Raw genomic sequence first — 22,422 nt, 5'->3', positions numbered from 1 at the left:
ATTGATTCATATGAAATCTTGGCTGATGCTACAGGCAATCGTTCCCACACTCACCAGTGTTGAGGGACTTAAAGTTTCCGATGAACTTGACATACTCATAAACGGGCGGTTCCTTTGGGTCGATCGTGCCCCGGAGCATGTGGCAACAAAACTCTAACTGGTTTTTTGCTGCAGGGAAGACAAACAAAAAAACATCTAATCTTAGCCATCCTTTGATTTGCGTGCTAACAAAAGTGAGTCGTAGTAATAAAGAAACTGAGAGAGGCCAGATGCATCATAATGAGAATGATAAAAACACTTCAGTTATGAGATAACAAACGTGTTTGTTACACAGCTCGCTCAGAAACTTGATTCAGATTGATAAATAGCAGCATCCGACAGTTAAATATAAAATATCTAATAAATTACTTCAGCAAAAGTTTGTGACTCATTATGCCACGGTCACACTAAACTTTTCGTTCCATTGACTTCCATTCATATGCATGCAAATGTAGCAGATAAAAACCTCCTAATTGCCAAATCCTCAATACAGCTGTCCTTTTGTGCTCATTCCCGTGCGTTTCGGAAGTAAGTTTGGGCACCAAATACAGTAGTGAAGCAGAGATTTTAAAATTGATAACATAACTCCCATAATTATTTGTTATTTACATTATATTTAGTTTTGGATGCAGCTGCTTCACAGACAATTATAAAAATGTAATTCAATGTAAAATCTATTAATAGACAATAATAATCGCAATTACAATATATAGGTGAATAATCATAATTTTTTTTCATCATTTTGCAGCCTTAATCTGACCTTGAGAATTCGTATAATGTGAAGATTGACCAATTGATCATTTTCATCAGATGGATGAAAAAAATGACACTTTATTAAAATCCTACTTTATAGACCTTTTGCGTGTTTGCAAACAGAGATGAAGTTTTTTTGTGGGCGGAGCCCAACTGGTGGCAGAAAGTGAATGCTCCGCAATAGCGGTGTGAAGTGTTTTAGCGTTAAACTGTGATTTTTATGGATCCGGTGTTCTGTAGAAGTCTGTTTCCCCTATATTTCTCTTAAGTGTAATGTTTCTTATAACGTTTTCACCAAGCTACATTTAATTTTTAAATAAATTAAAAGTTTAAATGGCTTGGCTACTGATATGTGTGCATGTATGTAATGTATATGTATTGTTCTTTATCGGTAAATCAATTATTTTTACAGTATGAATCGCTGAAGTACTTATAAGAGCAATACTATCATGTATTCTGTATAATATCATTTATTAAATATTTCATCATTTCCTGTTTTCAATTTCTTCCTTATATTTATAGCCAACGTGTTTGTTCTAAAACTATTATGTTTACATACAAATTAATTAGTATAGGCCTGTTTATATATTATTAACACTTTACATCGTGTGTGTGTGTGTGTGTGTGTGTGTGTGTGTGTGTGTGTGTGTGCTATGTTTATATATTTATTAGTAAACACCATAATTTAGAACAAACAGGAAGAAGACATTGGCTAAGATATAAGGTAAAAAGAAGAAATAGAAAACGAAAAAAATATGAAAACTTTAATAAATGGTAATATTATTGATATTATGAACTAATTCAAATGTTTAATCTTTCTAAATAAATTATAAACGTAACGTGATGAAAACGCTATAAGAGACATAGAGGGAACAGACTTCAACAGAACACCGGATATCTTCTCTAATTATTTTCTATTGTAATTATTAAAAGATTTTCAGATGATTTCATCACTCCAGTCTGTCCGGTTGAGGGCTTATTACAACCATAAACACCTACGTTTATCTTCAAATGGTGTCTTCGACGACGGTATACTATAAAAATGAAGGTCATCTATTTTGGCATTCCTATTTTGACACTTAACAGCAAAACAATACATTTTCTAGTGCGTTATATTGTTCTTTTCACTCGGGTCTCATTCATTTCCACTGTTTTTCTGCCACCACATTGCGCATGTGACGTAACTGTGACGTAACTGTGACGTCGACTCGCAAAAGGTCTATACAATAATAAAATTAACAATGTTGCTGAAAGTCTAATGTGACCGTGGCATTAGCCGTGTGTAAAAATGCCGTAATATAAAGTCAGTTGATTGTTACCACAAAACAAACCCCTTTAAAGTGATTTAAGACCCCTCTGCTCCATGTTAGGGTCATGATCACCCTGTCTGGGTTGTTTTGTGATAACAACCAGCCGAATGGACACCAAAGAGAAAGAGAGAAACTACTAAAAACATATTGGTGCTCTTACTTTTTAGGTAGTCAGGGGTGAGGGTCTCCCCATCTAGAATGTGTGTGGACAGGGCTTTATACACCTCAGAGTGCTCACCCAGTGGAAGAAAATTTAACAGGTTCTGATCCACAAGATCAGACTAAAAATACAACAACAGACATTGTCACCATTATCCGAAATGACAAACAAGCGTACGTGGGCGTCAGGAGCGGACCCATACTCACAGGTAGATGTTCTAATAAAGACGTGACACTTTCTGAGACATAGATTATGTTGCCGTCTGTCATGATAGCTAGAAAAAAGCCATCTAGTGCCTAGGAAAGTAAAGCAAAGCAGATGCTCGGCTTAGCTGGGAATAATACAAAATTTAAGACTGACCTTTTACATACACAGTGAGACTTAAGTATTGGTATGCATGTGTGTGCGCAAGTCAGAGGAAACGGTCTCACCTCCAGCATCAGCTGTGTGAACTCCTCATTGCTGAGAAAGGGAGGTTTCCAGTCCTGACGGATTTCACTGGATTCAGACTGTGCAGCGATTTCTAAAGAAATACAGCACATAACTTTGAGAAAGATGACTTTACTGAAGTATTTCATACACTGTCAGAAATAAAATGGTCAAAATATGCACCCCAGTTGTCACTGCGGCTGTACCCTTTTAAAAGGTATATCTTTGTACCTACCTTATAAACAGTTAACAGTGCTGGGCAAAGATTAATCACAATTAATCGCATACAAAATAAATTTTTTTGCATAATATTTGAGTGTGTGCTTTGTGTAATTAATAATTCTATACACACACAAACACACACACAGACACACACACACACACCACACACAAACACACACACGTCCGCGCGCACACACACACACACAAACACACACACCACACACACAAACACACACACACAAACAAACACACACACACACACACACACACACACTCATGCAAGTATTTAAGAAACATTTACATATATATATATATATATATATATATATATTTTTTTATATATTCTATATAAAGTGTGGTTAAATATAAATAATAATTACACACAGTACACACACATATATTATGCAAAAAAATCACTTTTATTTTGTATGCGATTAATCGCAATTAATCTTTGCCCAGCACTATTAAAAATAGTACATATTGGTACCAAAGAGTGCATATTAGTACCTCAAAGATGCATTTTAGTATCTTATAGGTACATATTGGTAATAAATGTATCCATATCTGTACCTAATGGTACATATTTTTTTTATTTTTTTTATTTGACCTTTACTTAATCAGGAAAATCTCTCTAAGATTCAAAATCTCTTTCACAGGAGAGTCCTGACTCTATTAGGAACTTTTTAACGGGTACTGCCATAGTGACAGCTGGGGTACTTCAACAGTTCTTTATATACCAATACTTTACATATTAATATTATTCATTTAACTTTTTTCTTAATTTTGTATTATATTTTGGTCAAGCTGAAATGTAGTTTTTACAATGTATGCAGTGCTTATTTCATGTTTTTTTTATGAAAATACGACTGTAGTTTCCCTTTTACTAGAGATGCACTAACATAAATTTTTTATACCAATATCGATAGACCAATGTTTCCCAATCCTGGTCCACAAGGACCCCCTCCCAGAATATTTTAGATGCCTCCTTATTTAACACACCTGATTTAACTCATCATCTTGTTAGGGGGACATGTTTACCATTTTAGAAAGAAGGCTGATAAGTTGAATCATGTGTTTTAAATAAGGATGCATCTATATATATTCTGGGAGGGGGTCCTGGAGGACCAGGATTGAGAAGCACTGCAATAGACGATACTTTACTGGTATCTGGGTCCGTGACAAAAACGGTTTGACAAGATGAAAAAATTATTATTATTATTATTATTAATTTAAAAACTTGCATCAGGTTCATTTCAATGCACAATGAATTTATGTTATTTTTATGCAAAAAAAATATATTTGCACCATTTTTATGAAAGTTAAGACTGAATGGACCCGAAAATGTCAAATTGTGTAACCGCCAATTGTGTCGAAGATTGAGAAATATTAAATCTATAATAAATCTCGTAATCATAAAACAAATAATTTTAAAATAATTGTATTAGTTATTTCTAAATGTAAATTTTAATGCGTTTTTGTAATATCTGTCCGGACAAATGCTTAAAACAGCTCTGTCAAATTATGTAAAAAAAATCATATATTACACTAAACTAGATGATTATATTTTATTCCACATTTTTATGAATATATTTATATTTTAATAAAAAAATACTAGTTACACCAGTTGACAGAGACTGGGTATACCACATTGACATTTTTGCAATTATTCCCCAAATATTCTTTCACAATAAAATTAAACGAGACATTTTAGACTTGGCCCTTAAAAAAGACAATGTATGCAAGTAATCTGCAAATTTATTTTTAAATTTGAACCCTTTTTCATTTAATTTATCCAAAGGAAACAAAATAACTAAAGCCACGTCATTGACCCATCTACAGATACCGATGTGATGTTTCTTTACATTTTCTACACACAGAGCTCAAATTCATTGCATTTTCCTGTTCTCTTTTCATTGACAGGATGACTGTCAGCTATTTTTAAACTATCGGCCAACAGTGTAAAAAAAAATTGCTTTTATCGACTGATACCAATTATTGGACAATATATCGGCGCATTTCTATTGTATTTAGTTTAGTATTAGTTTCAGGTTTTTTCTTAGCATTAAGTGGCATTTTTATTTCCTCTGTGTTGCCTACGTCACAATACATTCCTTTCTATGTGGGTTACGTTTGGTCAGAATACATGAATAGGAAAAAACCTGACGTGCCAGATTACTCTAAATCCAACCACCCAGATGCATTGTTTAAAAATATGCCGAGTAAACAATAAGGCAAAGGTATTGTACTATTTAGAAAACGAATTGCCTGAAACTACACTCACCTTTATGTTTGCGCAGGAAGTCGATGCTCTTCTGGAGGATGGTAGACTTGTCCATCTTCCGGGTGTTACCCGGCAACATGGTGCCCAGTTCTTTGATGAGCACATTGAACTGGTCTCGCCTCTTCTTTTCCGACTTGTTCCTAGAAACTCTATAAATGTAAAAAAAAGGTGGAAAATTCCCAGTTGCAATCATAAAACCAACAAAACAATATAGTCATAGTTAAACACATACTCCATATAACTTCATATTAAACTGTCCTTCAACCTGAAGCAATAATGATAAGCTATCAAATCAGAGTTATACATGGTAAAAGTATGATACAGTGATTATATAAAAAATATCAGACATAAGTTGAGCAGTCAGAGATAAACAATCATAACTAGGTCAACTTTTAGTTTCTATTCAGGGTTCCAAACCACTTTGGATAAACTACCCTGAAAATATCATGCTGTTTCATGAAATAAGTTGAGATGATGTGTTGGCTTAAAGTAGAAGTTTGGTTCAGTAAATTAATTGAATTACCTTTTTGCTTTGTCCTTCTCATCTTCTTCCATCAACCCATCAAAGATGCTGCTGTCATCTCTGAAAACAGACCAAGAGCATAACAGGTTATACTCGGGTATAGTATAATTTAACTGGTCAATCGAGGTCAGCTCCCTTTCCCACCCCTTTTGAAGTCTGCAGCTATTTAATGTGCTCAAATATTAGTATATGACCATCAGTGTCTATCCATTTCCTCATGATAAATTATACAATTACAGGGACAGTGACCTTTTCTTTACAACCTAACATGCAATTTTCCTTTAATGCCACACGTTTGTAACCACAATCAGGTCATGTAATAAATAATTAAACTGGCAGTATATCAGTAGGCGAAGTGGTGGTGAATTGGCAATAAAGGCCTATTGGGTGTGTTTTGGTGTATATTTAGATCCAGCGTTCTCTGACTCAGCTGCTTTGAGCGTGCAGCAAAAAAGAAAGACCAGCTGTCCACAGCAGCTGATCTGAGAACAGTTTGTAATGGCTGAAGGATTTTGATGCTACATCTTCTTAGGTCACTGGCGGTCAATAACACACAAGAGTGCATCAGAAGAATCTCTATGGCAATGTTTCCAAACCCTGTTCCTGGAGGCACACCAACACTACACGGCTGCGTACGAAAACTAAGGACGTTGACTCACGAGGCAATGACATCAGCGGCATGAAAACAGCTCCGGGAAACGCTTTCGGGCAGCCTTTATAAGCGATGTAATGAATTTCTGTTTGAAATATAAAGATATCCTATATTTGAAAACAACAATACTAATTTCTCGCTAGAAATACAATCCAAAGGTTTAAAAATTGAAAATACAATTTTATTTACACTAAATTTGTGCTTCATTCACTATTTTGGCCGACACATTATTTGTTTTAACCTAGGGGCAACCTTCCGATCTCTCTTATGAAGCCAATATGGAAGTGATTTAAACTGCAATTCATCGACTGGCCACTAGATGCTGGCCCTAAAAGGGAGTCAATTCCCATAGACCTCCATGTTAAAATGGCCAACTTTACAGAAGAAGATAATGTTTACAGCCTGGTGCAAAAAGTGTTTTTGGTCTATATAGCTAATTTTGCCCTTCATGACAACTGTGAGGGGGATGATTTTTTTTGTAACTCATCCTTTTAAATTTTATTAAGCTTTAAAGTTCTGCATAATTAAGGGCGTGGCAACCACAGCCATCACTAGAGTCAAGCTAGGCGGGCGTGGTTTCAGCAACCAGTCACCTCAGCTTCACCCACGTCCCGCCTCTTTACCCATGTTCGGATATCTGCAAGTAATGTGTGGTGACGAGCGGCCAAGATGGTGACGGCAGACATCGCCTACTTTAAGCTTCAAAAACGATGTTCAGAAACCTATGGGTGACGTCACGGACACTAGGTCCATCTTTTTTCCAGTTTATGGTTTTAACTCAACCAATCGAATTGCCCGAACACTCCCACACATAGAATTGTGGGAGAAGATGATAAAGGTATCTCAGGAAACAAAAAGTAAACCAAACATTGGATTCGGAAGTGCCTTAATGCCTTAGAATGCAGCATCTTAGAGATTTCGAACAAAGCCCACATTTTCCAACACTTCCTTTTCAAATACACCTGAATACACTCATCAGATCATTAGTAGGGATTCCAAGATGGAAAATAATGGGGTCAGGTGTGGGAGGCATCCAAAATGGAGCCGGAGATTGAACCACCAACCTTACGGTTTGTAGACAACCTAAATGAACCACTGAGCCACTGCCGCCCCTGTTCTTTGTGCTTGTAATTTCGTGATTTGCTCTTATTTTTCCCCACCCCTTTAAGCTGTTCCAAAAAATCATCTGATCTGTGACTAGAAAATCATAATGTTTACGCACGAATGTGTGATTTTGTGCGTAACTGACTTTAGATGTGAGTCAAATGTGAAAGTACATATTTGCAAAGTTGTGTGATTAATGACAGCAAATAACACTACAGCTTGGGTAAATAAATGTGTTTGCATTGCCATTGGGTGTCCATTACCAGCATTTTACATAAACCATCTAGAGATCGCCCCAGTCCATATGCATCAAAGGTTGTGGGCGTGACTGCATGTGTGCGTGTCTGTTTGAGCAAGGAACGCTGTATTATGCGGTGGATATAAACGCTGCATGTCTATTACCGAGTTAAGAAATGATCTGACGTCAGTTGGTTTGGCCGGAGAACAGAGATATTTATATCTGCTCTCTGAAGTTCAAAGCCATCTGCTCGAAACTGTACAATGTGTGAAGGTAGGATTAGCTGAAATAAAATATTTCGAGGACAAATATGAGGAATTGTACTTCCAAAATTTTTGCATTTTTGGAAAAATCAAAGCAGAAATTGGCCCTTCAATAAAAGATGATGTCGACCCGATGAACAGAAGTTATCTTTACGGTGTTATAAAAACTAATAATATGTGACTCTGTCTGTGTAATCCAGTCTAAAGTCTCAATCTTATTATGAGATCATGAGAATCAAAGTTTGATATTAATCTTTGTCATGACTTTACTCAATCAATATTAAAGGCATATTATGTAGATTTTCACCACTAGAGGTCGCTATTACACAAAGGCAAAGCTTAATGATGCTATAAAATGTTGGGAGATGTTGTTTTCATCATCTGGAGACGTATGGAATTGGCTAGTCATGTAATGGGGTATGCAATGAATTAATGTTTTAGTACCTGTATGTACATTGTAAAAAATTCTGTAGAAATTACAGTATTACTGGCAGCTGGTTGCCAGTAACTTACTGTAGATTTTACATTTATGTTATTTACTTGCAACAGTTTGTTCAAAGTTAAATGAACATGAAACATTTTCAGTCTTTATCTTCCACAGTAAGTTACTGGCAAACCAGCGGCATAATTACAGCTATTTTTTACAGTGTATGCTATTGTAATATATTAGCTGAAAGCTAAGCTAAAGTTTTACAACTAGAAACTGAGGATAGCAAGGATATTAAATCCCTAAAGTCACAGGATATTAAGTCACTAAAAGAGTGACAATGACAAGGGATGATCAAATTATTTAAAACAGGAATTTCTCTGTATTTACAAATCCTTGGGAACTTTTTGAATAATGCAAGTACAAAACTGCATTAAATATAGCAAATTGCGCAAGCTGCTTTTGAATATTTTATTACCAAATCTTACATATTATGGCTTTAAAGATCAAATTTATATTTTCACAGAATGTTCTTTATAGTATGTAGGACGACTTAATGTAGAAAATCACAAAAAATTACTTAAGCTGGGTTTTTACAGACTGGGTCACATGTGGAGAAGTATGCGTATCTGATGCTTTATTCACGAACGAAGATGACACACATTCTTTGAACATGGTTTATTTTGCATGTTTGTCTGCCTCAAAGCGATTATCTACCATCATATTATATTACAATTACAAACCATTTAGTCCCATTTTATTCTATGCAGTTTCAAAGAGTTTTAATAACTGTCTTCCAAATGCGTCACTGCATCAGCCGCTGAAGCCTCGTCCATGACATGCTGCCAACAAAAAGCATGCGTATCAGCTACGGCCCCCGAGTGACCCCATTCCATACCTGTCCTTCAGTATAAAGTGGGTGTATTTAAGGGACCCTCATGTTATAAGACACAAGCTCGCCTACCCCACACACAGAGATGCATTTTGTTGAAAAGCCACAAACAGGTCTATTAGTCACCGCACAAGCGAAGTGTGGTATTTTCTTTCTACCTACACATTACACCTTCTAACCTCCATCTGAGTCCTCGAAAAAGTTAAAGACTTGTACATTTACGGTACAGCAAATCGGCTCTGAACTACTAGACGTAGCAAAATGTGTGTAATGACCTCACTTACAGTGACATTTATGTAACGCAAACAATGCAGCTCTTATCAGTTACAATGTCACTGCTCTCTCTGACACACGAACAGACAGAATGAGGCGAGCTGTCGATGGCTTATCATTAACTTTAATAGTGCTTGTGTTGAAAGAGAAAGACAGAAAATGGGTTTTCTTCTCATTTCCTATTTCTGTACAGCAAACAGTGTGACCATAACAATGCAACATAGGTCTGCAAAGCACACATTGAGGCTGCACACATTGGTGTACGTGACCAAAATGTAAAGCTTGCAACGTATAAGTTCATTTGTAAAATAAAATGGGTTGGCATAATGCATTTACAAAAAGAAATAAATGATTGGTGTTGACAATTATTAAGAGACAAAATTTGAACTGAACGCCACAAAAACACCTCAGCGGCACGACCCACATAAAGTTCAGTGTTTGATAAGACGATGCATATTTGGAGGACTTTTAAAGCAGCACTGAACTGTTAAACACACACTTGGCCTAGATATGCTCAAAGAAATGTTTATCAGTGGATATCAGAGATGTGGACTTGAAACTCAAACCACAATGTTTATGTCTTACTGCTTGAATTGGCAAATGTTAGTGCTTAAGATTTTGCCAACTATAATTGCTCAAGAGAAGTCACGCTTGCAGACTGAGTTACACACAAGTTGCTGTCATATGGTGATGGAAAGTGTCAAATGTGTGTGCGGGGGATGAGAAAAATATGACTTTTTTATTACATCAGTCATCACAATGTATAACTCGATGTCTGGATCTGGAAACACCAACAAAAATCTTCATAATATGGAAAAGTTGACTAGTGGCAAGTGACCACTGTAAACTCATGCAGTACAACTGAGACCAAGTTTTATGTTTTAAGTTCCATACAGTATTTATGAAAACTTTTTTACAATCATCCTACATAACATTGTTAAAATATAACAATGATATTTTTGAATGAATACTGAGTAATGTCATCTCAAAATATTGAAATCAAGTCATAATGGTGAAAGTGCTCTTCTTTAGCCTGGATTTTACAGACAGGGTCCCACATGTGAAATTTGCCTCACTTATGCACTTTTTTATTTATAGTTAGTAGTATAAACAATAGTTTTATGAATGACTCTGCAATTTGATGTCATGTAATGTGCACCAAATTTGGACTTGGAAACCATAATGTACCCCAGTGCCTGACAGATATGTACTAATAGGGGCTAAAATGCCGTTGTAAATATAACTAAATGCAACCACATAAAGTGTCGATGCTAACTGAAATCTAAATCTGTTGGCTATCAAGGGCTTGGTGCAGTAGTTTCACAGTATAGCAGGTAAAACCTGTCCCATCACTTCCAGCAGGGGCAAAATGGCAAAAAAACACCAAAACGTTTTAACTGCAAATGACTTGAAAATTATAGCACAACCGTAATTAAAGATGCAATCAGCAAATAGTTTTCATAATTGGCCTTGAACATGAACTGCTGCTTTTTATGTTGGTCTATAGCATGCTCTATATGAATGTCTTTAATCACAGCATCATGCAAAGTTTTAATAGCTTTTTTTAAAGCCATGTCAAGCTAAAATTAGAAAAACATTGAGGTCCATTCTTGTCTACTCTGTCCTTCATGCTATCAGCCAGTTCACATCACCTAAGAGATGATAGGATTGATAATTCTCTTATAAAGATTTACATCCATTACATACAGACTATGCAAGTACCATATGGTGGTGGTTTTAAGTCCCTGTTCTTTACTGAAGAAGCTGTCTCCAGTTTCTTCGCTTGGAAACCTCGGAGAGAGGAAAATAGAGCTATAGCTCTGCTCGGTGTGGCGGTAATCCAGGGATTAGCCAGAAAAATTCCACACCAATGTCTTACAATGGCGCATCTCACTGTCACTCAACAGGCTCAACCAGTGAGAAAAACCTAGACGAACTGAGTCAGGTCATTTCATTCACTCTTGTTGCTATGGTTACCAACCTTAGGTGTGTTATACTACTTGCACGTTAGGAGAAAACGTAGCCGCTTACGACCATAAGACTTGAATGTAAAGACGTCTGTGCATTGACTGTACCTGTAACCGTGGCAACCGTGTCGAGCAAATAAATATGGACATGTAGGAGAGGAACGGTGTCCTATATCTTACCATTTCATGAAAACTGAATATTACTGGTCATCTGGCAAACAACTGAATGCAAATAATGTTGTGACATTTATGCATTGCATTGTCCTTATATGTGACAGGTTACAGGTATTGTCTATTAACAGTGTAGATCCCAAATCGAAGTGTATAGGGTCAGCGGAGTACTTACCGGTCTATGCTGGAGGTCATTTTGTAGAGTGTTCAAGGTTGCAGATGTAGAGAGAGGACCTTTAAGCGTGAGGTAGACATTTGTACATAAACCTAGATAACAGAGAGAAAGACGAAGCAATCATAAATGCATTTATTTAATTTAACAAGCACTCCATATTATCATACTTTTGCACTGCTTTAGCTTTGTACTATGGTAATGGATTACAATACTGAAGACACTGTATGATAAATTGCTCTTGGTTGTCCTCATTTGTCTGTCACTTCAGATAGAAGTGTCTAATAAATGATTAAAAGTACAATGACGCATGCGGTTTCAACACAAATTAATGATCCATTCAAAAGCAAACTTACCTCCAGGTCTACTTGCTCTAGATAAAGAGGAGTTTGCCAGAGGATGTAGAGACAGGCCAGCCGCTGGACTAGACAGAAGGTGTGCGTGAATATCAATGTTGTTGTATGCAGGGTCAATCAGAAGTCTCGGAGATTACATGAAGGTTAAGGTTTAAAAGCCTGCTGTGGATCCCCGTGGGGTGTACGTGCTTTCCATCGGGCGTGAGACTGAAGGCACCACATTTTAGCAATAGCCACCTCACAAGAAAAACAGAAGAGGTCTGGATATCAGGATCATACAGATAACATTTAACAATTCTTATCATATGATATTATATATATATAGATTCAAGATATAAAACTATGCTGGAAGATAAAAACAAGATCATTGTACTCAGTTTTTGTTAAATGAAATAAACACATTTATACTTTAATAAGAAATTATGCCAGCAAGTGGCAAAATGGCACAACAGTTCACAAAAAATTACATTATGAATCACTCCCTTGGGCAATAGTGCAAGTGCAGTTAAAAAAAAAAGACAATTCAGTGTTTTTTTTTTTTTGAAAATTGCATTTTTATGCACATCATAATTGTGTCCTAGGGTTCTGTATATGCATAAAATTTTATTTTTAAGACATATCATAAAGTGTTGTGTACATCGTTTATTAAGATATGACTGTTAAAATGTTTTGTCTAAATCTTTTAAAAGAATGGATTTTGCCGAATTAATTCAGATTCAGAAAAAATGTATCAAGCTGAGAGTCATACACTGTAAGTGGCAGTCAAAGACACAATAAAATCATCTAATATATTTGGTAAACCACACATGGGCAGTGAATCTATAAACTTTATGAATGACAGCTGTTATCCAGAAATCTGTGTGGCTTCAGTGCAGTTCAGCGGGGAGGAGGATTTGTGTGGGTCTGAACACTGGGAAGTAAACTTACTTATGTCATGCTTTCTGTTGTAGCTGCAATGTTCGTGAAACTCCACAAATTTGTTCTTAAATCTGAAACACAACCAAAATCTGAAATTAATCACAAATACAACTGCTTCATGAAAACATTGCTACAATTACATTAGTAAAACAATCTAAACCTACAGTAAACAGGTAGACTACTACTATACACCCACATACAGTATGTGACCCTGGTCCACAAAACCATCGTAAGGATACATTTTTTTTTATTTGAAATTTATACATCATCCGAAAGCTAAACAAACAAGCCGTTAATTGAAAAAGTCCAAATTAAGTCCTTAGCAACGCATATTATTAATAAAAAGATTTGTCTTTACTGGATTAACGCTGTAATGATGTTGTGGACTGAATGGGAAATTGTAAGCTTTTAGATAAAAACAAACTTGAAAGGAAATCCCAAAAAAAGCATATAGCAAGGAGTAGTTTGTAGGCGAGTTTCTGGTTTCTGCATTCACTCACAAAAATTAAGTTTTGATATATTTATACGGTAGGAAATGTACAAAATATACAATATGTTGAAAACTAAACATTTTATAACAAACATAACAATTTTACATTCTTTCTAATTGATTATACATAACCTCTGGCAGTATTAAAAGTATTCAGGTACTGCAAACTATTGGGATATGCATATTGCTATAGGCACCTGTTCAGTAGTTTTGATATAATGTACAGCTCTTACATCACTACTGTATAATCTAAGCGAAAAATCTAAATAAAAAATACTGAAATGTACAAAACAAGAGTATCTATCTGCTATGCATTAGTTTTCAACTATGCATTTAATAAAGGTGTTTATGCAATGTGAAAGTCCATTTTTTTTTTTTTTAATGCACTTGATTAATGTTCTCCAAGAAGCCAATCATTGTTGTTGCTAGTAAAGTGGTCTGACAGTTGAGTTACAGCAATATTTAGTTCAATCGTCTACGCTTGTCAATCATGATAAAACCTACTTGAATTATCATTATATTGGTGCAAAAAAAAAGGCAAATGTCCTTTGGCAAATGGCTCTAAATGTATAACACTGACTCTCAACACTCCACTGCCAAAACTCCCATATCTGTCATATTACATTTGTTTTGCATATTGTAAAGAAAAGCCTTACGCAGGGAGAAACACTTGTTCTCATTAGCACTAAAAAAATGACAGACCACATTAGCGTCTTTGCTTTCATGCCAGAACCAGTCAGTTGTACTTGTTTACATGCTTGTACTTGAAGGACATTTCAACAGTTCATAAAAAATAATATCAAGGAGATTAGCGTTGTGCCAGCAGATACCATGACGTATAATATCAGCTACTACATGCCACGGGCAACAGTTCTGGCGTCGGTTAATTTTTTATAAAATTACCATCTACAAAGAAGCACGAACATGCATTCCTAAATGCACCCACACATTCTTTTTAGTTCAAATAATCGTCACACGCAACTGAGTGAGCCGCCCATAAAAATCAGATCAACTGTCATCGTCATGGACAAATTTGGATAACATTTACACTAAAAACATGTGTGTAGATGTCTACATATTAATGTCAAAATTAATATTAAGTTGTTAATGCATTAGCCTCATAAAAAGCTACTCTGTAAAAACCTCAGTAAAAGTATATTTATTAAGTCACATAACTTTAAAACATAGCAACATTATGTTTGCTAAAATGCAAAAATGCAGTGGAGACACACTGATGCAGATGCACTGTGGTTTTGAAACTGAGAGGGCTAAGTGATATAAATTTTTTTAAAAAGATGTAAAAAGTGATTGTGCAGAGCGTTGGTTAAGGAAATGATGTTGCCCAGATCTCTTTCACACCCTCAAGTATGGGTGGCGGTTTGACCAAAAACCCAGTTCATGGTATATACAATTTTTTGTTTCATGGTAATATATATAGAGTTTGGTTCCAAAACGCAATAAATCCATTTTGACAAATTTCGGTAAAAACGTGTTTTCTATACCAAGAAAGTGACAAGATGAAAACCACTATTTTCTGTTACAAACTTTCACATAGCATCTTTAGGTTATAAAAACATAAAAAATTCAAATCCATAACTTGATTTTCAAAGATTTATTATAAAAACAAATTATTTTTTCCACAAAATGCAATAAATCCATGACAGTTTTTTATTTCAAAATGCTATAAATCTATTAAATCAATGTATAAATGTGCCTTCATCTTTACCATTTTATATTTATTTAGTTGACTAGTGGTATACAATGATTAAAAAATAAACATTAATGGCATTAACCAAAACACTTACTTTGTTATATTAAGAACACATTGCTGTGGTTATACTTGACGTCGTCTTTTTAAATTTTCACAGCGATCAGTAAAATGTTTTAGTCCTGCTTGATTTTCGTTGACTTTGAGTAAAATAATGTAAAGTTTTCATAAGATCCTCTGGAGTCAATGTTTTAGCATGAGAAGCTTGATGCTGTCTGGAGAACAAGCAACCGAGTGCCTCTCGCGGAAATTATTAGATGTTGATGGCTTACGTTTCTTTCCCGTCACAGAAAACCATCACAGGTTTAGCGATGCAATTAAAGTATTATTTTGTTTTGTTTGTTGATCACGAAGTACAAAGTAGATGAGGAAAATTAGGATTCCGTGTACTCAGCGCGCCGCCATGTTTGTTTACATTGCGTGAATGGTCCGCTGTAATATCAGGAATGGATTTATTGCGTTCTGTAAAAAAGGAGGAGTGGCGTTTGTCGCATTTTGGGAAAAAAGGGAGAAAAGATGACAGAATATCACGGCAGGTATTGGATTTTGCGTACAATTAAGAATTTACTTTAACTACTGACCTTATAATAGTGATTTTGGCAGTAACTCATTTTTTTCAAAAATGGCGTTTATCGCGTTTTGGAACCAAACTCTTCATATATACCGCAATGTAGTTATTACAGGAGACCCTGTCTGTGACATCCAATATAAAATCTAAATCTAATTATGAGATCAGGAGCATCAAAGTTTAATTTCACTCATCGATTTCATGACCTTACTCAGTCAATATTACAGATATCAAGGTTATATTTCACAGAATCTTTTTTTGATGTAGAAACAGTAAAATCACAAAATTTGACTTTAGCTGCTTTACAAAGGCAGGGTCACATAGTTTAATATGCATAAACCCAAATCATGTCTCCACCACAGATGTCACAACTCTTAATAATAAGCTCATCCTTGTGCTTGGGATTAGTTTGTGGGTCCTCCTGATCTGTGAGTTTATCTTAAGCCAAGACTAGGCCTTAGTTATTTATGCACTGCCACTTTCACAATAGTCCTTACAAACATACCTTACACAAAACATTACTGGTGTGCATCTTGAGACAACAATGATATTTTAAGATATGTCAGTGCTTGAGCCCGGTCCAGGAAACTGCCCCTATATATATATATATATATATATATATATATAGACGGTTTCAGCAGTAACAACATAAACAAGGGGCTGTCGTGGTCCGCACATTACTTCCGGTAAACTCCGCTAAGAATAAATAACAACAAAGTTCTTTAAACATGGTTTATTTACATAACCAAAAAACAACACATAGATTACCTAGGAAACCAAAACATTTGTTATTTTCGACGAGACATTTGTTCAAGAGATCAGTTTAGCATCTAGTCAGACCATTAAAAAAACGAAACCGCACGTGCGTCCGATAAAACCGTCTATACACTGCACATTTTGCAGCAGGTTATCTAAGCATTAAAAGCAAACAGCTTACACAGTATGTATGGAATGGAATATACTGCAGCAATAGTAAGGATACAATCAATGTTAGTATATTTTGAGTAAAGTCACATGCCTGGAGTTCCCACTGCACACCAGCTAAGTTAGTAATCCAACTGATTACTGCATGTGACTCCTAGATCATACAGAGACAATTTACAGCCACTCCTGGAGCATTAAAGTAAAATAATTGGGAGGCTGACATGACCAGTTACAAACAAACAACCTTGACCAGACACAACATTATAGCTACACACCCTAAGTAAAGAGAAAGAACTTGTTTTGGAACTTGATCTGCATTTGTAACCAATGATCCGAAAGAAACTTTTCTTGTACACAAAAACTAAACTTTTTCCAAGATGTCAAAGATAGACTACATAATTTCTTAGTTAAAAGTAAGTGTAAAAAAAGGTTTCACCTTTACAAGCTCCATCTGGGACTTCCTTAGCAAGACATTATTCCAAAACAATCTCCAAAAGATGGAGACCACACTATAACCAAAAGACCTTTTAGAATTAAAAGCAATTTTACAATCTTTTAGGGATTTAAGTTCATCCTTAACAATCTTTAATCTCAAATTGATTCTAGTCATATACAGTACATAAACATTATCCCTCAGGTTTTTTGAAAAGGGACACACCTCAGCAATCAGTGTGTCTGCGTAGATAGGGGAGATCTTGCCAAATATTTGGCATTAAGATCCCTTCCAGATAGCAATCATAATAATTTTCAAGTTCAGGTTGGGTGAGCAGGGTTGCTTTTTGGATGACTCACAGCAACATTCCACACCTGTCAACCCCCGGGATTCTCCCGTATTTTGCCATTCTTTCCCGCCATCATCCTATTTATAAATAAATTCCCGTATTTCTCCCATATTTTTAGTCTTTCTGTAAAAAATCCCACTGGCCGTATTTGATGTTTGCTACATTCACCTCCAGTAAAGCAGGAGGCAGTGTATCTGTAACAATCACTCAATGAAACAAGAAGAAGAAAAGCTTCTTGAGGATGGGTGGAGGATGACTACACTCTAAGAAAGGATGTGTTAATTTTAACACATTGTTTTGTGTTAAACTATTTAACACATTATGTGTTATTTTAACACATTGTGTGTCATTTCGTGTAGATTGTGAGCTTAAATAAATGAAATGGACAACACAAGATGTGTTAAAACAACACAAAGTGTGTTATTCCAAAAATAACACAGAGATGTAAGTTAAGTTAAGGACAACACACTAGATGTTAATTTAACACATTCATTTTAAGAGTGTAGCTACACGCAAAGCTACACGTCCGCCCGCCAGCGTACACAAGCTCGCACATTTGGATTTGTGTTGATTAGCAAAATGACCTAAGAAAATCAGTCTAGTTTTAAGACAAAAAAAATCAAATCTAAGTGAATTTGTGATTAAAACCAGCAAAAAAAAAAATTGCCAATGGGGTATGAAAATGTAACATTCATTTTTTTTTATTAAGTGTTTTAAAAAAGGAAACTATTTCAAGATTTTTTTCTTACCACACTGGCTTTTTTTGCTTGTTTTTCAGCACAAATTCACTAAAATTTTATATTTTTGGTCTAAAAATTGACTTATTTTCTTAGGTCATTTTGCTCATCAAGAAAGTATATATTGATTTAAGAAATGTTAGATATTTGTACTGAAAACAAGACAAAAATACTAAGAAAGAAAGAATTTTTTTCTGTACCCACCCATTCCCTTGCCTAATAGTAAACTGCAAAAAATTATTTTCAAGAAAAAACATTCTTAGTATTTTTGTCTTGTTTTCAGTAAAAATATCTAAAACTTCTTAAATTAAGATGTTTTCTTGATGAGAAAAACGTCTAGTTTTTAGACCAAAAATATCAATTTTAAGTGAATTTGTGCATAAAACAAGCAAAAAAACCTGCCAATGGGGTAAGCAAAAAAATCTTGAACATTTTTCTTAAACACTAAATTCAAGAAAAATTCAAGACAAAAATGCCTAGCCCCACTGGCAGATTTTTTTTGCTTGTTTTATGCACAAAATCACTTTAATTTAATACTTTTGGTATAAATTTGATATATTTGACTTTGCTCATCAAGCAAAAGCATTTATTTAAGAATTTTAAATATTTTTACGGAAAACCAGACAAAAATACTAATATTTTTTTTCTTAAAAATCCTTTTTGCAGTGTAAAAATGTTTGCGTTATGGTTCGGGAAATTTTCCTTATTTCCAAATCCCAATGTTGACAGGTATGCAACATTCATGGACGAGAGCCTAAACATTCCTTTCAGCACTCAACAAATAAACATGCCATTCACACATACAGTACTGAGAATCAATAGGATTTCTTAGTAAGGGGTGGAGACACGGGAAAAAAAAGGTTTGGGGTTTGAAATAGAAGGTGCTACAGATGGAGGGAATTCTGGGAATATATCTGAGAAGGGCACAGAAGGAGAGAAAGGGGGGTTGGTCGGGGAAAGCATGGAGGATAGTCTAACATTTGATTTTTGTTCACCAAGATATAGAGTCATTTCATTTCCGCAATAGACACACAAGCTCGTAACACAAGGCACAAAGAAAAAGGAATAAAACGTCACGCAGGAAGAAAAACGAGGGGGAGTGCATGTGTAAAGGAGTTCAAGGGGGAAAACAGGATTAAAACGGACATAAAAGTGAAAGAGTTAAGATAGAGGAAGTACAGCAGTTTCCTGTTGAGCCATTCGCAGTAGGCTGAGCAATGGTTTTGTAACCGTGATGTCAGTTTATGCTTCACTGACCCGCTGACCCAGTGACCTACTTTTGCTTCGAGCTCATTCTGTTCCTTCTCCACTGCGACTTAATCACAGCTCAACAGGCAGGCGCAGCTGCAGCCAATCACGCGACAGGCTGACTCACCACACACCCACTACCAGCGAATCAGAACATCAGGAGTGGCACAACGCAAACAAACAACAGCCAATAACAAGCAAAGATAGAAATCAAAGACTATATCAGCCAATCAAACACATAGCTTGCAAACCTCAGCCAAACGGGGTGTGAAGGACGATGTGCAAAACAAAGTTTGCATTAAAAAGCTCCCGAAGGGAAGGAAAAAAGTCTGCTTAAATTGCAGAAGGAAACAGGTTAAAATAATGTCGTCCGCTATTAATCATACTGACAAATGTACAAATTCTGTCAGTGAGCCAAACCAAATCTGCCTAAAAGACAACAAGATCATCATAAACACATTTTTCCCGCTCTAAAAGAGGTCTCCTGTGTCTTGTACACACCCATTAAACCACCAGTCTGCCCTGTTTTCACGACTCAGTGCATATCTTAAAGCGATACTACAGCCAAATATTAAAATTACCCTTAGGTTTACTCACCCTCAAGCAATCCGAAATACATATGTCCATCATCTTTTAAACACAATACATTAAAAAATGTAATTTTGATGCAATTTTCTAAGAAAAATATCCATATTATAAACTATAATAACTAGCTTCCGGTAACAACGGCATCTTTGACCCACGTGATTCATGAGAGTCAATGCACAACGTATTTACGACAGCCAACGCTCACTACGTTAAAACTCGATGTGCAAAACAAAGTTTGCATTAAAAAGCTCCCGAAGGGAAGGAAAAAAGCAGAAGGAAACATGTTAAAATAGTGTCGTCCGCTAGTGTTGGGTGATATGCCCCATTTTGAGATCGTCCTATCGTCAGCCTGTGAGATCGGCGATTCGCGATAGTATCGGGGGGCGGGGCAGTAGTTTACTCATTTTTTATTTGTTAATTTTTTACTCATTATAACAAGTCCCTTGATTGGTGGACAAAAAAAGAACAAGAGCAACGCCGTCATGACCGCAACCTTCTTAAAACTGATGCCATTAATGTGAGCGCGTCACTAAAATCCTAACCATGATTACTTAATAACTGTAAAAACATGCATCTGCGTACACACACACACACACACACACACACACACACACACACACACACACACACATGCATGCGCGCACATACAAACAATTCAATGCATTTGTTTAGTGCTGTTGCAGAAGGCTCAGAGGTGCCTTTTTAAACACCCTGGTCCAGCGGAACGCGATCATATTATAAACACAATCATATTTTAAACACGAGGGACGTGTTGCTACAACTCCTTAAAATGCATATCATAAACAGGATTAAAACCTAGTGATCTGACCTCGGACAGAGCGCAGCTCTCTGCACGTACGCGAGAGTGAGAGAGGCACCAATATGCAGCGGGTCATATTTTAAACAAAAATTAAAGTTTGCCTCAGCTCGCATGAAACGCATTAAACTGAACAGATATATAAGGATTACTACTTTAGTTTATGTTAAGACCTCGGACAGATGCGAGAGCGCGTGCACGTGAGACAGAGAGAAGCGCAGCTGCTCATGACGGGATGGATTTAGTGCTAGAAAGAGTCCAACACGCGCGCATTCAGTGCAGGTACGTGCAAGAAGGAATTCTCTATTTACAAGCTCTCCGCGTAAAGTGAAGCCCACAAACCCTCATCCGAGGAAAAGCATGCCATGTGTTAATGTAAAACTATGATGATAATAATAACCATTCGCCAACTATCGTCATGACTATCGCCATGAAAGCCTGCCATTGGCGATATGTCTGAAGATCGTCGATACATGATACTATCGTCTATCGGCACAACCCTATCGTCCGCTATTAATCATACTGACAAATTTACAAATTCTGTCAGTGAGCCAAACCAAATGCGATTCATGAGAGTCAATGCTCAACGTACCTACGACAGCCAACGCTCACTACGTTAAAACTCTCTTTTGAATCACAGGAGTCCAGGATGGCGTCGCTACTAGAATCTAATTATTAGTTTATAAAGTTTGAAATATGGATATTTCTCTTACAGAATCGCATCAATTACCCGCAAAAGAACTTTATTAACCCCTTGGAGACGTGTGGATTACTTTTGTGAAGGATGGATGCCCTTTTTTGAGGTTTAAAGTCAGAAGTTGTTCCCTGGTCCCTGTTTTCTACCATTATAAAAGCTTGGAAGAGCAAGGACACTTACTCACATAACTCCAAATGGACATATGCATCTCGGATTGCTTAAGTAAATCATGGGGTAATTTTGATATTTTACTGGAGTATCCCTTTAAGGCAGCAATTTCTTGATTTTAAAAAATCAATTATTGAGCAAGTGTAGAAAAATAATAATTCTCCTTTCCAGAATTCAAAGGTATCCTAATAAAACTTATTATTTATATTCTGAGCTTTCAGGTACCATTTCGCTGAAAAAGTCAATTTGACAATTTGACCATGTAAAGATAATAGGGATGTTAACAATTAATCAATCTTCGATTAATTGTCAATAAGAATTAAAATCAATAAAACTTAATGATTGTCGAAAAGCAAGCACGTGTGTGCAGCGCCTGCACAAAGCACATACAGCCGGTGAAAAAAATTAAACAAGTGTGCAGAAGTTAAACTAGCCATGACCACAATGATGCTCGTCGCCAAAAACACACCGGGGCTTTTTAACAT

The 22,422-nt window shown here is 35.9% G+C and overlaps 1 protein-coding gene across 4 annotated transcripts in view; it reads right to left on the bottom strand.

The window, feature by feature from the left end:
• The window catches only part of clocka (clock circadian regulator a), a 73,903-nt gene that overhangs the window by 14,565 nt on the left and 36,916 nt on the right, over positions 1-22,422 (bottom strand). For all 4 annotated transcript variants that reach the window (XM_055185743.2, XM_055185744.2, XM_055185741.2 and 1 more), the window contains 9 exons: positions 13,160-13,221; positions 12,233-12,469; positions 11,880-11,971; positions 5,718-5,777; positions 5,195-5,343; positions 2,694-2,785; positions 2,469-2,558; positions 2,263-2,383; positions 55-168 (listed from right to left, as the gene is read on the bottom strand). In XM_055185743.2, coding sequence (XP_055041718.2) covers positions 55-168; positions 2,263-2,383; positions 2,469-2,558; positions 2,694-2,785; positions 5,195-5,343; positions 5,718-5,777; positions 11,880-11,899 — 646 coding nt within the window. In that variant the 5' untranslated portion in view covers positions 11,900-11,971; positions 12,233-12,469; positions 13,160-13,221. The remainder of the gene's footprint in view (positions 1-54; positions 169-2,262; positions 2,384-2,468; positions 2,559-2,693; positions 2,786-5,194; positions 5,344-5,717; positions 5,778-11,879; positions 11,972-12,232; positions 12,470-13,159; positions 13,222-22,422) is intronic.

Source organism: Misgurnus anguillicaudatus, chromosome 18 (assembly GCF_027580225.2).
Source record: "Misgurnus anguillicaudatus chromosome 18, ASM2758022v2, whole genome shotgun sequence".
NCBI classification, from domain to species: Eukaryota; Metazoa; Chordata; class Actinopteri; order Cypriniformes; family Cobitidae; genus Misgurnus; species Misgurnus anguillicaudatus.
This window is presented reverse-complemented; position numbering and strand designations above follow the sequence as displayed.